The sequence below is a fragment of the Lissotriton helveticus genome, chromosome 10 (genome assembly GCF_964261635.1).
Source record: "Lissotriton helveticus chromosome 10, aLisHel1.1, whole genome shotgun sequence".
In the NCBI taxonomy this organism is placed as follows: Eukaryota; Metazoa; Chordata; class Amphibia; order Caudata; family Salamandridae; genus Lissotriton; species Lissotriton helveticus.
The window spans coordinates 921913219-921931417 of NC_136071.1; the positions used below are offsets into that span (position 1 = coordinate 921913219).

Consider the following 18199-nt stretch of genomic DNA (forward strand, 5'->3'; position numbering starts at 1 on the left):
ACACCCTTCGCTCCAGGACACTACCACCCACCCAAAGATTCCAAGGGGGTAAGGCATTCTGCCAACTCCCCCAAAACTCTCATTGTTATAATATAAAAACTATTGTTTTAAAAAATATATATATATATTTCACCAGGTATAGTTTACTGAGCTTATCATACCTTGCCCCTATGCACAGTCTATAATCTCACATATTACATCACTCGTGACATGTTAAATGACATAATTGATAACATCAATGATTACATCTCAAATTACAGCATTGATGACAACACTGATGACATCATACACTCATTGTAATGTCTATCTATCTATCTATCTATCTATCTATCTATCTATCTATCTATCTATCTATCTATCTATCTATCTATCTATCTATCTATGTTTTCACTAAAAATACCAAAGGTTAAAGGGACATTATAGTTAGGTGAGAATGCTAGTAAAAACATACAATTTTAAGCAAATAAACCTCTATAAATCACCAGTTATAGTTATCTCAAGTAACAAAAACTCATGCCCTAAAGTGAGTATAACTTGCTCTGCTACCATGCACAATGTTGTTATCAATGTGGCTATTTCAGATGTTGTAGTGATTTTATTAAAGATATAATTGAATGACTTATCAGTTATGTAATATATAAGACATTTAGCAGTGCATGGCAAGGATTTGTCAAACTGCACAAAAGTTATTAGCAAACCAAAACATCAATTTCCTTTGGAAACGTGGGCTTGTATATATAAAAACCTTTGTTTTTTCATTGAATTTTACATAGTATTTAAACATGAAGGGAGAACCTATTACCGTATCCAACTATGACGTCACTTTAAACTTTGTTTTTTTCAGTGAATATATATACTATGTTCTGTACCAAAGCAAGTTGAAAACAGTAGTATTCTTTAATTTATATAAATGAAAGCAAAAACCACAGCTGCGTTTTGACTGTTGTGGTCTTGGTCATGCATAATACACAGTTCTTTCTCTACTTTGTTTATATTACCCAGCTCCCCCCCAAGTGTGTCAAGGCTTGTTGGGAAATGTGGTTCCGAATTCTGTTATGTGTCAGAAAATTCATTACATAGTATAATAATGAATTTGAGCTTGTCGTTTCAAGAAGAACTCTTTTGAAAAATGCTTTTTTTTTGTTAATTCCTACACAGATATGCTAGCGAGCCGACATTAGTTGCCCCAACTGTAGGAAATAGATATGTATATGAGTGTGTCGGGTGCTCTCATGAATGTTCTAAGAGTAGTATGTTCATTGTGAAAGTATTTTTTGCTTACCAGCACTGACTTAGCCAAAACGCGTTGGATCATTTTCCCATTCGAAACTAAAGAACACTTTTCTCATTGGCTTCAGGAAAAGTGCATGTTTTACTACTTTATTTCGAGAGTAGCAGTCAAGTAGTCAAATAATAAATAAATATATATATATATATATATATATATATATATATATTCAAAATTCACTGCCAACAGTAGCCTCTTACGGACAAAAGGACGAAAAGCGGACCCCAGATTCTTGGTGCCAATCAAGTGATGTTTATTTAGTGCCCAGCAAATCTGCCATTACATATATATGACTACTTGACTACTCTTAGACCATATATACATATATATATATATATATATATGTATATAAAACGCAAAGTGGATGTTTTCTCTCAGAACACTGGTTATTCACTTGCGAGGTCACTCCAGGGTAATTTAACAGGAAAAATATATGATTTTTGCTCTCAAACTCTCCCCCCTTCTTCAGATGTAAAACCCACACTAGCTACACAGGATTGCAATGAACTCTGTTTCTATCATCATCTACAAAATAGACCTTATTTCCTGAGCCAATTGGCTTTCCTCTCTGATGCAGGGAGGGAGACAATATTCCAGTTTAATAGAGTCCTTCTGTCTAAGGCGAAATGGAATAACAATCAACAAGTTTACAGGAAACTTGACTAGTTTTTCTCATACAGTGCTTGTGTTCAAATCTTGAAATGTATTACAACTATGCAGAATTCTGCGTCCTTGAGATGCTGCATGGCATTCCCAGAATTACTCTTGGAAATCTTCAGCTGGTAAAGCTTTTCAGGCTCACTTCTGTCAATAGAAACCCCATAAAGTATGCACAGGCAGAGATGTGAATATTAGGCCTGGGCAGAACTCGCACAGTTTCACTCCATGGAATTCTGCAGAGTTACAAAAAACCTCCATGAGATTCAGCAGAATTATGTGGGGGGCACGTTGCCTACGTGCACTGTGATTATTTGCCCAGAGCTCGTGGCATGCTAGAAGGAACAGCTTCTCGAGTTTATTTTGATGCCACTTGAGTATATTTTCTGTGACCACTCGTGCTGGAGAAATCTCCACGGGTGCCTTCCTGCTGACTGAAGTTCGTGCCAGGGAATGCCAAATCTCACTCGTGCTCATCAACTTACTGTTTGCAAGCTGCACGTGAGAAAAAACTCCCCCACCAGGCCGAATTTGTCTAGAACGCTGGGTTACAAGCGTAACAGGAGTGGCCAAAATTTCCAAGAATTTCACCAACAGATCGGAATATATCGCCTACCCTATGTAAATATCTGCCTGTGCCGGTAGTTTTTACTTAAACAGAGCCTAGTTTGTATACTTTTTTCTTACTGTCTATTAGCTATGGTGGTGACATTTCCAGGGAAGTAAGATAACCACCTTTTCAAAAAGTTAATGCGTTGTAATTGAACTTATAATGCATTACTTACCATTGACGAGGCACTAAAATGTTAGTACATGCATATTGCCTTCTTGTTTCGAGGTTTTCAAGTGCAGGACCTTTCACCATTCAGGAAAGTCTTATTTTCCCCTACACACTTTTTCCTCATGGGGGCTTTGCCTGCCAAAAATGTGACCTTCTATTCATTAATTGCTATTTCTCAGCACATCAATGTTTAGTGATAGGACCACCTCAGTTCTTATGTGCTTTAGGTCAGACTTTTTACCTTAATTTCTCATGGACAGCTGCCAAGCCAGACACTTCTTATCTGTGTTGTTTCGCAGTAAAGATGTGTATTATGTAGCAGATCTTGACCAGAAGGCCAAAACTGAAGGTAACCGATACATGTGCCCTAAATCAGAAGTCTTAGACCTCTGCAACCATTGGGTTCATGCTGTAGAGGCATGGACTGCACGCAGTCTCTCTACTCGGCTTACAGAACACAGCTCAGCAATAAAAACATTGAAAGTCAATGAAGGAAATCAGATAGCTGATCCTCGAGAAGATCAGAGTCAAGGAGTGGATCCAGTAGAGATAAGAAAATGCAGAAGTCTACTGGATTTTCACACTGGACATCCATTTGATGAGTCGTCATAATGAATCACCTCAGGAAAATGCCATCCAATATCATAATAAAGGGATCTATAGGTCCACCATTGAAAATAGCCAAAAAGAATATGTTAAGCACACTATATCTTGCAATTCCTCCAATCAATCCACCACTTATAGTTAGAGCCATCTAGGGAACAAGGTAGGCTAGATGATGTTGTTTCCCTAGTAGCTGGTGTTCCGTGTCGTGGGGGGAAGATCACGGGTATCTTAACTGAGCAAAGCCTTCTCTCACAGTACTTTCTTTATCAATTCACCTGGAGGGCAACCTTTTGTAAAAAAAAGAATCAGTGAGTTGCCTTTCCAGTACTCCACCATTTTCTAAACATTATTAAATAGTTATAGTCAGGACCGTGTTGAGGATGGCCACCCTTCCTAAGCTGGCAGTGGGAGGTAGATGGGTTCTTCACTCTCTGTTCCAGCCCACACTCATAGGGTCAAATCCTTCTGCAACTCTGACATGTTAAACACTTGCGAAACAGGAAGAATTAGGCATATACAGATGAAAGCCACCCTCCCCAAGATGGCCACGGGAAATATATGGTACCCAAACTTTTACCTCCAGTACAGCTGTAGAAGCAAGCGCTGTCACGCGTGCCATGTGAACGATACCAGTTGTATGTAACTCACCTGCGTTCGGTGTCTGACCATAATGGAGACCCAACTTTCTGCGTGAAGTGGGGGTCATTATTACCTGCTCCTGTGCAAGGAGTTTATCAACCTCCATCTGTAACAGTAATACCACCTTATCCAATATTTATATGGAAAATGGTCTTGCCAGCCTTATGGTGGTCAACCCCCAAACCTTGCTGGCTTCATTCTCCTATTTTTCTGAATTCATTTTTGTTGGCTTTAGGACTCTGTACAATATACCACTGCTAACCAGTGCTAAAGTTCTTGTGCTTACTCCCATGTTAAAATTGACTTACACCTGATTGGCATGATTAATTTACTTTTAAGTCCTTAGTAAAAGTGGTATGCCATATACCCAGGACATGTAAATTAACTGCTTTTAGTGGGCCTGCAGCATTTATTGTGCCCCCTCCTAAGTAGCTCCTTAAAATGTCCCAGGCCTGCCATTGCAGACTCTATGCAGTATTAAACTGGCAATTTGACTAGGCTATATTAACAAGCCTTAAACTGCCCTTTTACTGCGTATAAGTCACCCCAAGTTAGACCCTATGTAACCCATTGGTCAGGATGCAGTATGAATAAAATGATGAACATTAACTTTTAACGTTTACATGCTCTGGTAGTAAAAAAAGAAATACTCCTGCATTTGTTATCTCACCCATAGGATAACATTGTGTTGACTTAATACATTCAATAAGTGGTATTCTTTGATTGGGAGGAAATAAGGATTTCATTTTTGGTGTCTGAGGAATTGTAATTTAAAATCCTCTAATGTTAAAGTTAAATTTTAAGTTACAATTGTGAAAATTCCTTTCTTAGAAAGTTGGCATTTTCTGCCCTAACAATTTGGTGCCTGCAGCCTGTTCCTGGGTCACATGACTCGGTGTTTTGTGCAATTAGTCTTTGTATATTCCACCCAGACTGCCACTCAATAGAGGGATTAGGTGTGCATTGATGAGCCATCACTGGCAGGATGGGCGAGCGGAGCTGGCATAGCCCCACTTGTAAATCAATAGGGTGTTGCCTTCCTTCACACAAAGGACATGATGCCCCTTCATTGATCATGCAGTCAGGCTAGAGCCAAGGTAAGGGAGGTAGGAAACTCAAGCACTTCAACAGGAATTCTCTAGAAACTTCTCCTACTTGAAAGAAGGCACCATGTATAAAATTGGACCTGCAAACCCATTCTTCAGTTTACTTTCTGTCATTCAGAGTGCTGCCTCCTGAATTGGCCGTCTGTGTATTTCAGAGGACAGCTTTGCTGCACCTGGAAGGGTTGTTCTGCAGCCTGTAGCCTGCCTTGACCCCTTAGAGGTCTACCCTACTGCTTGAGCCATGTTCCACTGCTTGAACCCAGGACTACCAGAGTGACTCCAAGGGCTACTTGGCTGGCCTCTGGATCAGAGCCTCAGGTACAGAAAAGGCTCCAACCTTCGTGACCCACACATGGACCCAGCCTGAGTGAGTCCTGACCTTCCAAGTGGTGTCCCTCCAGTTTGGACCCTTTGCTTAGATATCCAAAACCTAACATTTGGGACTTAGACATTTTTGGCTAAAAACTGCTCTGAAAACTGAAAGGAGACCAGAACCAACCTGCTCAGCTATCCGCCCAAGTTCCATCGCTTGTTGGCCTTACTTCGGAAGAGCTCCCGTTACATTCATCTCCGCAGCAGGAAATCCTGTTTGAGTGTCTTTCGCAGAAGGGGTATCCTGCATTGTGGAGCCCTCGTCAGCTACAGCCTTGTCCTGCTGGAGATTTTCAACTTCCAAAAAAGATATTCGGTCCAAACATCGAAATCCTCACTGAGAGTTCATGCAGCGACTCCCGTTAACGACGCCTCCTGCTCGGACAATGACTGAAGCCTTGCCCTGTTGAACTTTTACCTTCTCAGACATTTTTTTGAGATTTCTTCTAAGTCCAAAGCTGATCGCTGACTGCGTCCAATCCACTTCCTGTATCCGACTCGCACTCCATTGTAGTCGTAGATATTTGTCAAACGCCGACTGCATCCATTCCACTTCTTGTATCGGACTCACACTTCATTGCGGTTCAACCAACGTTGACCCAGTCTTGCATGACTTGATGTCCATGTTTGGCCCTTTGATCTTTTAGGCACTAGATGTTTACTTAAACTTTAAAAGTTCATAATTCCAGTTTTATTAATTAGATTTTTGTTGTTTGGTTTCAAATAATTTATTGAAATGTACTCTATTTTTCTAAATTATTGTGGTATTTTTCTTGTGTTGTGTTTTCACTTTATTCCTGTATGTGTGCTGCATAAATACTTTACACATTGCCTCTAAATTAAGCCTGGCTGCTTTTGTGCCAATCTACCAGAGGTTTAAGCACAGCTTAATTTAATGACTTTTATAATTCTGTCTGACAGGGACTGTGGCTGTTGCTTGAGCAGGGTTAACATCCTACTCAACCTAAAACCAATTTTCTCACACGTCTGCCAAAAAAATGAAATCTTTAAATCTATTTCATAGTACCACTCTAAGGTCCTTGTCAAGAGGTACCAGTGATTTGCTGTGAGGATACTTAGGACATGGAATGTCTGATTCTAGCCTCCATCCCCAGGGGTGTAGCCTCTGGGTGGTGTGTTATGGGTGTGACACAACACAAATGAATGCATTATTGGCATAGCAGGTGGATCTTGGGGCCCTGAGTCGGGTCTGCTATGTCTGTGTTAGTTTTATTCATCATCACGATTTAACTAAGAGATTTTAACTTGTTTATTGCTTAAATTAGAATCAACCATATCTAGTGAACAGTTTACCAAGAAAGTAGTAGCTCTGAACCCATATAAGAATTCCTTGAATGGGTGAAAATTAAATAATGTTCAGATTACACAAACATTGGCAGTAGTAGTCTTGGAGAGCTGCTCCAGTCCCAAGTTTCTATACATGCTACTGGCAATCAAACATCTAAAAGGTGGGACAAATGCTTAGAAATAGTCTAACCTTTGGCAGTCACTTGAGGTGGCATTCCAAATCTTGTTTTTTCGTCACTGTGCTACTCTAGACAGAGGGCTTGATTTAGGATTTGGTAGATGGAGAAAAGGCAGAAAGAGTGGAGGAGGACTTTACTCAGCAGAGATGTCCGCCTGCCCCACTGACATCGCTATACATTGGCAGGAACTGCTGTCATGGCAGTTGCTTTCAATGTAGGAAATGTTTGATGGATCGCTACGTCAAACATGATGGTCGGGCGTCTCACTTTTCCAAAGATCTTTTTTTGTTCAAACAAACTCCTGAATCAGGAGCCTGTTTTAGAAAAATACGAAACAAATGACCCTCACACCATGGGAGTCATCTCCCATGGTGTGGGGGTAATTTTTCTAATCTGACCATAACGGACAATTAAAAAAACCCATCAAACTGTTCACTCTAACCTGGATGGACAAATTGACTGCTTACTTCCCTGGCCTCTACACTGTTTGAGGATGTTTAACACCAAGGCAGTATATTTTACTCTACCAGTGTAAAACGTGCTGACTACCCATTTTTTGGCCTGATTTAGATCCCGCCGGATGGGTTACTCCATTACAATGGTGATGAATATCCTGTCTGTTGTGGTGAAGTAACCCATCTTCTGAGATTTAAATTAGGCCTCTAGCTTGAGGTGGGTGGACCTTCCGTTTAGCGGACATAGTACTCTGACACCATTGCAATGGAGTTCCCTGGCCGCCAAACTTGAAATCAACCCCAGATCCCCACCTAATGCAAATCAGTATTGACCCTGCTCCTTAGAGAATAGTCCATCCTGGCCATCTCATCCATTCACCATGCAGCCTATTGCCGTTTTCCATTGGAATTGTGATATTTTCACCCTGAAATCTCATCATTGCCCAAGCCACGCTCCTGTCTATTTCCATACCAAAAATAGGCATCCGAAATCATTCAGCCAGAATTAAGAATAGCATGTTCACTCAGGAATACCAGGTTCTTTCCACATGCCATTCATTGCATGTCTTAATAACATGCACTTGTCTGCTGACATTTGCCATCTGCTTTGAATAGGTAATACATTGCAGTTGGAGTGGGGATGCTCCAGCTTGGAGGCTGGAGAGAATGAGTTGGAGACAACAAGAGGGCTCAGCAGAGCTCCCCACAGTTGTAGTGAAGTGTTTTTGCTCCCTTCTTGGTTCAGTTGGGAGCAGGAGGGGTCGGGATCTATCTCCAGCGTATGGGTCACAGTTGCAGATCTGTAACCAGCGAAACAGGGCCTTGGGTTTTTGAGCCTGATAATCTCAGGTTAAGGGACAGCAGATCAGTTGGATTTTGCTGTAGAAATAGTCCTCAAAAGATGAACCTCCAGCAAACTCATAAAGAGGGCCTAAGAGTTTCAGTGGCTAATCACTTTTCATTACTTTTCTAGTCGCCACAGGGTATATTCTTTTTATGAGTAAATTGATATGAAGTGAAGGCAGCAAACCAATTGACACAAACCACTGATTGGCTGATTAATAATGAAGGGTTTATTTAAAGACCAGTTAGAAAGCGATGACAGGTTTTTAGTCCTCTTTTTATGCAAGAAACAAATTCTTAGTGTTATTCAACTATCTAAAAAAGAAAAGAAAATTCATTCACAGGTATCATTTTTTTTTTTTTTAGATGAACGTAAAGTTTTGAAAGCCTTATTTACATTTTCAGGGGCCAAATGTTCTAAACTTTAATACATTTAAAGAACATACACAGAGGGAGGCTGTAAAGTGGGTTTACACACTTCAACATGTAAACCAACTAGACTCAATCTCTTTGTATGCCTCTTTACTGTTGTAGATTCTACGTGTTACTTTCCCATACTTCGAAATGGAGGGCGGTGCAAGGTGCAGCTTTGACTACCTCCAAGTACATGATGGAGAATCGTCGTCAGCCTTCATGCTGGGAAAATACTGCGGGACATCTGCTCCTGCGCAGCTCTTCAGCAGTCACAATTCGCTGTATTTCTTGTTTGTGTCGGACCACTCCATTAGCCATGGAGGCTTTACAGTGGTGTGGGAGACTCGGGACCCGGGTGAGTTTTCATACAGTTCATAGATGACGTGGATAAAATGATGCTATGTTATGCACTGTATCATGATTGTTTCAGTACTCACAGCTACAGGGCTGTCTCAAAGATTTGTTACACACTTAAAAGCAAAAATGAAATGATACAGTAGGGTAAGAATAGGAAGAAGAGGCTATAGGATTGCTGAAATATATGTATAAGCATTTTGACACACATGTTGCCCCACTCAAGGCTCTGCGGTTGCCTGCTGATCATGATCTGCCATATGCAAAGCTCGTCAAACAAAATACCATCACCAAGATATGAACAAGACTCCAACAATTCAACCAACAAACTAACAACGAAATCTCTTGTCCCAGCCTCGCTTTTCATGACCTTTTCCCCATAACACAAACTTTTGATCACTCAGATCTTTGTGAGTCACAATTGGTCCATGTCCAACCATTAATAAAGATTCAGTACATTCCTAAAATAACCCATGTCCATTTGGTTCTCTGCGTAAACAAGTGTCACAAAAAAATCACATTGAAACAATTTGAAGTTAATAACGTTTGTCCTGTAACAAATCTTATATTTCTTGGCAAACTAAGAAAAAAGCAGGAGCACAACAGAAACGATTACTCCTAAATACATCCCCTGGTCCCCTGCATTCTGCTGTCTGGCCCCTTCCCCGTTATAAAACCATCTTCCTCCCTGTCTTAGCTTAACTCGCATCTCACGGTAGCCACGCTAAATCTCAAATAATGCCACGGTAGCCACGCTAAATCTCAAATAATGCAACTGTCTATCAAGGTCTTCCCTACCCTTCCCTACCCTGGTGTCCACTCCTTCCTTGAAGACAATATACAGATCATCAAAATCCTATACCCTTTTATCTGCACTATTTGTATCTCTGCACTTGAAGTGCACAGGGCTTCTGGTACATCAGGTATGTGAATAACAGTTGTATCTAATAATCATTTCATTCCATTTTTCATTTTGAGTGTTTTGTATAGCGCGAACAAGACCCTTGCCAGTATCAGAGCGCTTTACAGGGCAGATAAAGGTGGTAGACCTAAGCATAAAAATACTGTGAGTTAGATAAATACAGAAATGGTAGCTAATATAGAAAAGCACATATATACATGGATGTAAAAATTGTTCAAATGAATTTTCGCCAAAAGGATTGCTTTCACTTTTTTTTTTTAAATGTCGTGGAGGGGTTCAGTCTCGTGTCAGGAGGCAAGGTGTTCCATATCCTGGGGGCCATTCCTGAGAAGGTCCGGTTGTATGTTTGCTTCTAGGAAAATCGTTAAGGTTTCAATAGAAGGTTATCGTTGTAACAAGGATATGCAGTGGCTAGCCAGGGTTTTCAGAAGCCTCTAAAATGAAAAGCCAACTAGTGATTATGTCCATCCAATGACACTGACGTATTGCTCTGATGCCTGGAAGCATGGGGGCTTATTTATGAAGGCCTTGCGCCGCCAGTGCGTCACTTTTCCCAATTTTAAAAGTGGTGCACCGGCGGCGCAAGGCCTTCATAAATAAGGCCCATGGCATCTATACATGTGCTACCCCTTTGTCTTGGAACGACGACTATGTGCAAAATAGGCCTCACACTAAGATGTCATGAGCTGTCGCAACAAAACACATAATCTTCTAAACAAGAGCAAAGCCTTGCTACCCACCTAGCACTCGTAAATCATCTCCCATCCTTTGTCTTAGGTGTGGTGTCCTATTGCACCTCATTGGTAAATGGATTGGACGAAGCAGACTTAAGAGCAGCACACTTGGTATGAAAGGCAGCTGCAAGACTGGTGTCCGCTCTGTGATAACACCACGTCCACACGTCACTGGTAGCACATTAGATACTGCCTGAAGTTTTAATACTCTAGCATTACACATTCAGCAACCTGAACACAAAGAGAGATAATTCAGAACCTCTAAGTACCCCACACACACTGCAAAGTGTGATTTAAAAAAAAATGCATTAGAAGCACCAACCAGGATAAATTCGCACATGAATCAGAAAAGATTGTGAATCAATTAATAAACATTCACCCATCTTTGAGCCAGGCACTGGTGTGATTTACACACATGGAGGTTCGCCATTGGCCATCACATAATGTTCACTGTGAGGGTAGAATGTCTTTCGTAACACACAACAATGATATGAGTAAAGGACAAACTAGAGATGTAATAAATGACAGACACTTGCTGTTCCTAGACTCCATAACACACCATGCTTATAACTATTTATTACAGAAGCCACTCCTTCCTTTTAATCTCCAAGTGAAGCCAGACCTGAATATAAGCAATTGGAATGCATTTTACTGTTCTCCAAAAGTCATCTATGATTTTAAATGTATTTACAATGCTGGCTGCCTAGTGGGAGATATAAGGTAGAGCGGCAGAACCCAGTGGGGGCAGAATTGCTGGCTGTTACAAAGCCTTAATCTTTTTGTGTTTCTGTTTCAGAATGTGGAGGTGCCCTGATCAATACCCATGGCTCTATTAGTTCTCCAGGATATCCTGGTAATTATCCCCCTAACCGGGATTGCTACTGGACTATTTCAACCAATCCTGGACTTATCATCACATTTGCCTTTGGAACACTGAACATTGAACACCACGACAGCTGCAACTATGATTATTTGCAGGTAACGTGCATAACATTATGAACATGGTAGCATTGAGAATGTGTTTATGTTTGTTGAAATATCTTCATGTCAAGTTTTTTTCGATTTGATAGCATGGTCATCTGAAATCTATAACTTTAATGTACTATGACGTATGCAAACAGTATCAGTAGCAAAATAGCAGCAATCACTCATCAAATTCACACAGAGAGACAGAATGTAAAATATTATCTTCCAGGGATGTTGGAGTTTATACATGTAACTGTCCCAAGAACCTTTGCTAACCACGGCAGGCCAAAGAGCAGTCTACATTTGGCCGTGGACTACTGATCTGCCTTGGGTTACTCAGCAGTGTAGTTGTGAAACAATATTCCCCCTGCCTGGGGATGTGAGGGCATGTTTGAATAGTTGGATATCTTCAGCATTGTAGGTGTCATTTTGTGGGTCATTACATTTTAGTGTGAAGAGATCTTAGATTTTGTAGCATCCTCGCCCAGGGTAAACTTTCTAAATATATTTATTTTCAGATTTATATTGCTCGGACATTGCCCGAATGCATCAGGGTTCCAGCGGGTTACCATAATAGCAGTTAAACACAGACGTTTACATCAATGAATGTGTACAAAAGTTACCACAAGAGACCGACACAACAATTTGGCAGAGGACATACACAGTTACACAAATTCAGTTCAGGGCGCAGTGGAGAAAGTGCTTAAGTCTGGTCAAGGGCCAATTAACCAAAATGTCTGCCAAATAGGAGGAGCTTGAGGTCCTTTTTAGGTTTTGCCTGGCGAAAAGATGCGCTCTGCGCATCTTTTTCGTGCAGGCGAAAACCTAATGAGAACTGTAGTGTGGGTTTGGGTCGGCCCTCGTCATTCATTGGCTGGCTCCATAAATGGAGCCTAGCCATTGGACGAGGGGCCTGTCCGTCAATGCCGGACCAGATTCGGGGGCGTTCCCGAGATTCTTTGGCTTTTGCCGACGTCACGCTACGTCAGCCGAAAGCCGATTCTCGGGAACGCCCCTAAATCTGGTAAGGCACTAGTGGCACCCCGAGCGCTCGGCCGCCTCCTACTACGGTGCAAACGCTGCCTCCCTGATTGCCGCCGCTGCCCGGGGCCGAGAATAACTTGAGGATCTCGCCGGGGCCGCGGAGAGCAAGAACGAAGGAGGCTGCCCTCCCATTGGCTGAGGCGGTCGAGCCCCCTCAGTGCCGCCGCGCTAGGAGTGGTTATTGAGCCGCCACGTCATCGCTGGAGCCGCGCTGCGATTGGCCGCAGCTTCGCCACCATCGGAGGCTCGCCCTGAGAGCGGCGCATCCATCGGGAAACTTCGCCGCCCGCCTGCCTGAGCTAGAGACGGGCCGCCGCGCTGCCCGCGGCGACCCGGAAGTGACTAGCCGGCTGGCCAATCCTAGCGCGGCCGGCCGGAAGTGCCCGCCCCCCCTCCCACCCCCCCCAGCCCGGGGGAAGAAGGAAGACGGCAGCCCAGGAGGAGAAGAAGTATGGCGGCCCACGCGGGGCTCCCGTGGCCTGGAGGGAGCCCCGGGAGAAGCGGAGGACGTTGCCGGTCTCCCATGCTGAAGAGGGAGACCGGAGAAGTGCCCAGGAGATTGCCGCCGTCGCAAGGAGCCCCCACCAGAGTGCCCGGTAAGTTAAATGGTTTACCGAGCGCAGCAGCACCACCACCAGAGGCTTGGGGCTCAGAGCCGCACCATGGTGGACCTGGGCGGCTGCCCCAGGAAACACCTCTGCGAGCCCCTGCTGCCCCCCGCCCTGCTCTGCTGGGCCCTGCTGCTGCTCTGCCAGCATTTGTATGGGCACAATACTCACATTCCGAGATAGCACACTTGGTAAGAGCGAAAGTACAGTGTATTCCCGCAGTATTCCTAAATAGGAGGCGCAGAAACCAGAATACGTTAAACCCACCCCTGGGTAATAGGACACCCATAATATCTGTATTTACCAGGTGCGGTATTACCGCACCAAAATACCGAGGCAGATCTAACGAGGCTCTTAGTAGGGCCTACGCCTGATAGGGGAGAGGCAGGTGTAAATCACGGGTGTCATCCTAAACGCTTTACATAGTGCATAACAGAAAGAACCCCTAAATCATTCTGTATCCAGTGAAGAAGGCCAAGTTAGATCCAGGCATACAATGTACAGCGCTGCGAGGCGTCCTATTATAAACTAGGCTCTTTATAAGCATACACGTGAGAGGGCCTGGTGGTCTGTCATGAATTAGAGCACCTGGTGTATCTAGCACAATCTATTAGTGGGATAAGGCGAAGGAATGCCATATTTCCTCTCAAATGACCTAGGCTCGTTCCTCACAATTAGCAATGCACCGGCTGTGCACGAGGAGCTAAGCAGCAGAATGAATGCAAACAGTTACCATGACAATGTGACATGGCATTCCCTATTGTTGTCATTATTGTTTTCTTTACAATGTTTGTCTTGTTTTCCGCTGACTGGGCTGAGGTCCCTGGCTGTGTTTGCTAAAAGCCACTGTCAGGAATAACAGCTGTGGCATCTGACAGCCTTAGACGGGTGTCTGAGGTCCCGCCTGGGGAGCAGTGTATCTGACACGTCACAACGAGAGAGAGGGCGAGGGAGGGAGAGAGAAAAAAGAGGGACAGCAGGAGAAAGGCAGAGAGAGAGAGAGATAGAGATTGAGTGAGAGACAAGAAAGACAAAGATGGCGAGACATAAAGTGAAAGGGAGGGGTGTGTAAGTGAGAGGACAGAAAAGAAGCAAGAGGAGGGATCAAGATAAGTGGTGCATGTGAGAGAAATAATGAGGGAAAGAAAGAGAGCGGAGAGAAACGAGACAGAAAGGGAAAATAAATATCGAGAGGATGTGGCCTAATGGCCAGACCTGGCGATTTTGGCGCCGGTAAACCAGATTCGTGTCTCGGCTTCGGCTCAACCTCCAGTGATTCTGGGCACATCACTTAATCTCAACTTGCCTACCTAAAATGAATGCGTCCTTGTGTAAGGTAACTGGTGCTCATGTAAAGCTCTCCAATACCTTCTGGTCGAGTTCGCACTATATAAAACTGCAACAAAAAAAGAGAGAAGGGGACAAAGAGGTGAGTAGGTGAGTGAGGGAGTGTTAGAGCAGGGTTAAAGAAAGAATGTCAGAGAGAAAAAAGAAAGGAAGAATGATAGATACAGATCAAGAGAGGGTCCTGTTAAAGAGAAACACAGAGAGAGGTAGAAAGAGGGAGGAGAGAGAAAGGGAGAAGAAGAATGAGAAGGAGAGAGAGAGAGAGAGAGAGGTATAAGGAACAAAAAGAAAACGCGAATGGGTGGGAGAGGTAGAAGGAGGGGGAAGAGAGACAGACTGAGACGGACTGAAAAAGAGAAAGAATGAATGTCAGGTAGCTAGATCGATCAATAGATAGATCGATAGATAGATAGATAGATAGATAGATAGATAGATAGATAGATAGATAGATAGATAGATAGATAGGAAGATAGATAGATAGATAGATAGATAATGCGGAAAATTCAGAGAGAAAGAGTGAGAGCAAAATAGACAGAGATAGACACAGAGAACAAGACAAGGAAAAGGAGCAAGAAGGAAGTTGTAAATCTCCCAACAAGCATTTGTATTTTGCTGAAGGCTGCTTGGTTCTGTGGTAGGTTTTAATGACATTCTGCACTCCAGCCTGCAGCACTCTTCACCGATGCATCAATGCTCTGCTGGTAAATGTACCAAGATGAGAAGAGCGTGGAGAAATCGGTCGGTCTGCTTAAGGGATTTGATCTATATATGGATGAAACAGAATCAAGTTGACTCATAGTTCAAGATTTAGGTTTCTTGTACAGGGAGTGCTTTATTTACTTCTTTATTTTAGTTAACATACTGTACATTTCTTCATAAATATACACTTGAAAACCTACAATAATATTTAAAATTTAAAATAATCAATCGATAACAGATCTAGTCGTCAACAACCCTCGTAATCACACTATGTATTTTCTCCTGTGTCTGCAAATCCCTCTCTCTTGATTGGTCACATTAACTTTGATCGTTGGGCATCTAAAAAGAATAAATTGCACATATTCTATCTCCTGTCACACAACCTACTCATCTAGTTTGCATATTTGAAAGCCACCCCAGAACCCTCAGTTTCACGAACTGGAATCAATCACAGTGGGTACCAGGTACAATCATGTTGCTTCGACAGAGTGGGCCATTCAGAGCAGAGAACATGAAATAACTTCTCATGATTATATTTTTACAAGATGGTCAATGTTTGATGATGAGCCATAAAATAGCAACTTGTCTCATTAGCAATTTGCAGCATCCTCCAAGTTATACCCAAATCGCAAGACCCGATCAACCAAGGGTGTCTTACAACACCTAGTACTCCTTCACTGCTTGTTTGCCACCATGAGCCATAGTCTCTTTCAACTAGTAAACACGTAGGCGGCTATTGAGAATTTAATTGTATAAAGACAGGAGATGCTGCACCACCATTGTTGTACAAGAAGTGAGTCCCTTTTCAGATCGAATCAGGGCACAGCTGGTCTTGCGTTGCTTCTTTTCCAGTTCGGGGAGTACCCGTCCTGGCAGTTCAGGCTGGACTGTTCTTACTGATTTACATATAGCTGAGTCCAAAATGAAATGGCATGATGAGCAAAGAAGGAACGATAGATTGGGATGCAAGCATTCCTCCCATCATCTTTGGTGTGTTTATTTTTGGTTACTGGCATTAGTATTGTGCTCCCAAGGAATTACTTTTATGCATTTGGTCCTGTTTCCTAGTGGTAGATTAGATTAATAGGCGTTGGGTGTGATCAATAGTGGGGGTTGTGTAAGGTCATGAATATGGTTGGTGGGATGAGTAGATAGGATGGAGATGATTATGCACTGTAAGAGTGCAGGATATAGTCCCCAAAAGGGGGTGGTTGAAGGTTTTCAGCCAAGTTTATATTTTTATGCAGGGTGCCTCCGTGTGCCCCTGTTGCCTGCTTGTGCTGTGTGGGTGTGTGTGGAAGGCTCTGTGTGGTTGTGTGGAGGGCTCTGTGTGGCTGTGTGTGTGGGGGGCTCTGTGTGTGTTTGTGTGTGTCATTTGCGAGAGATAAAGCTAGTGGGATTGTAAATGACAATGCCATTTATTTATGTTAAAAAAAACCAGAAATAAAAATAATGTCAAGAGCAATGCCAATAGCTCTAACTTTAACAAAGGCAAAACCATTGCATTGTAAATGCTTGTTGAAGCTTGCTAGGCAGGTGGGTGGACGGAGTGAGGGAGGCAGAGAGTTCCAGATTCTAGTGGTACTACCAGTAAAAGACTGGTTCATGTATTGTTTTCGACTGAAGGTGCGTGGTTCCAGGAGCATTTCTGGAACCTCTATTTGCTCCGGAGATTTTGAGTTTCTCATTTAGATAGAGAGCTGAGGAAGAGTGCAGTGCTTTGTAAGTAATGAAAGTGATTTTGAATTGGGCCCACACTTCAGTGGGGAGCCATTGGAGGGTTAGAAGGGCAGGGGAAATATGGTCAAATTTCTTCATACCTAAGATGAAGCATGCTGTAGCATGTAGTGCTGCTCTCAGTGGGCCTAGGTGAACTTTGGGAATGCCTGAGAGAAGAGCAATTCCATAGTCCGGTCTAGAGACAACAAGAGACTGCACCACTGTTTTGAGGTCTTGATCCAGAATCAATTGTCTGATACCCCAAAGCTGCCTAAGTTGATGACGTGAGATGTTGGCTGTGGCTGCTTTGTGGCTGTAAAGATTAAGGCTATTACGAAGGGAGATGCCAGGTGATCTGGCACATGTGACAATGGCGGGGCAGCCATTGAACACAGGAAAGTTGGCCATCCATTCTTGTACTTGAGTTTTTGCTTTTGGAGGTGAAAATACATTCTGTTTTAGTTGGTTTGAGTTTTACATGATGGTTGGACATCCAATTTTAAATCTTTGAGAGTGCATTTGAAAGCAGGGCAATGTCCTCCCGGGATGAGATTTTCAAATATATGTGGGTATCGTTGGTTTTGAGGTGGAAAGAACCCCATATTTTCTGAGAATCACATATTGTGGTTTTAGGTAGAGGCTGAAGAGGGTTGGGGAAGAGGATCGAACCTTGAGGGACCCCTTGGTGAACGCTGAGTGGTCTTGAGAACAAGTTGGCCATTTTCACAATTTGGGAGCTGATGGATGGGCAAGAGGAGAACCAGTTGAGGACAGTGCCTCCAAATCACATGCATAGTTGAAGATTAAGAAGGAAGTTAAGATGGTTGACAGTGTTGAATGTGGTGGATAAATCCTGGAGGACCTGGAGGCAGTAATTGCCAGAGTTGAGGATTTTAAGGGCGCCATTGACTATTCAGAGAATCACAGTTTCTGTATTGTGACCCTGGCGGAAACTTGGAGAGTATCTAGGAGGTTCTCTGGTTAAATGTGTGAGGCTAGTTGGGACTCCTTGCAACTTTCGATTACTTTGCCTAAAAATGGGAATGTGGAGACTGGGAGGTAGTTGTTCAGGTTCACTGGATCAAGAGGTTGTTTTGGGAAGAGGCCCTGTTTGAGAGAGGAATTGACCATGATGGTCCATATGGAGAGTGAGTGTGT

General features: G+C 42.9%; 1 protein-coding gene across 1 annotated transcript in view; it reads left to right on the top strand.

The window, feature by feature from the left end:
* Positions 1-18199, top strand: part of CUBN (cubilin) — a 1583269-nt gene that overhangs the window by 219123 nt on the left and 1345947 nt on the right. The window contains exons 14-15 of the mRNA XM_078663578.1: positions 8769-9003; positions 11455-11636. Coding sequence (XP_078519704.1) covers positions 8769-9003; positions 11455-11636 — 417 coding nt within the window. The remainder of the gene's footprint in view (positions 1-8768; positions 9004-11454; positions 11637-18199) is intronic.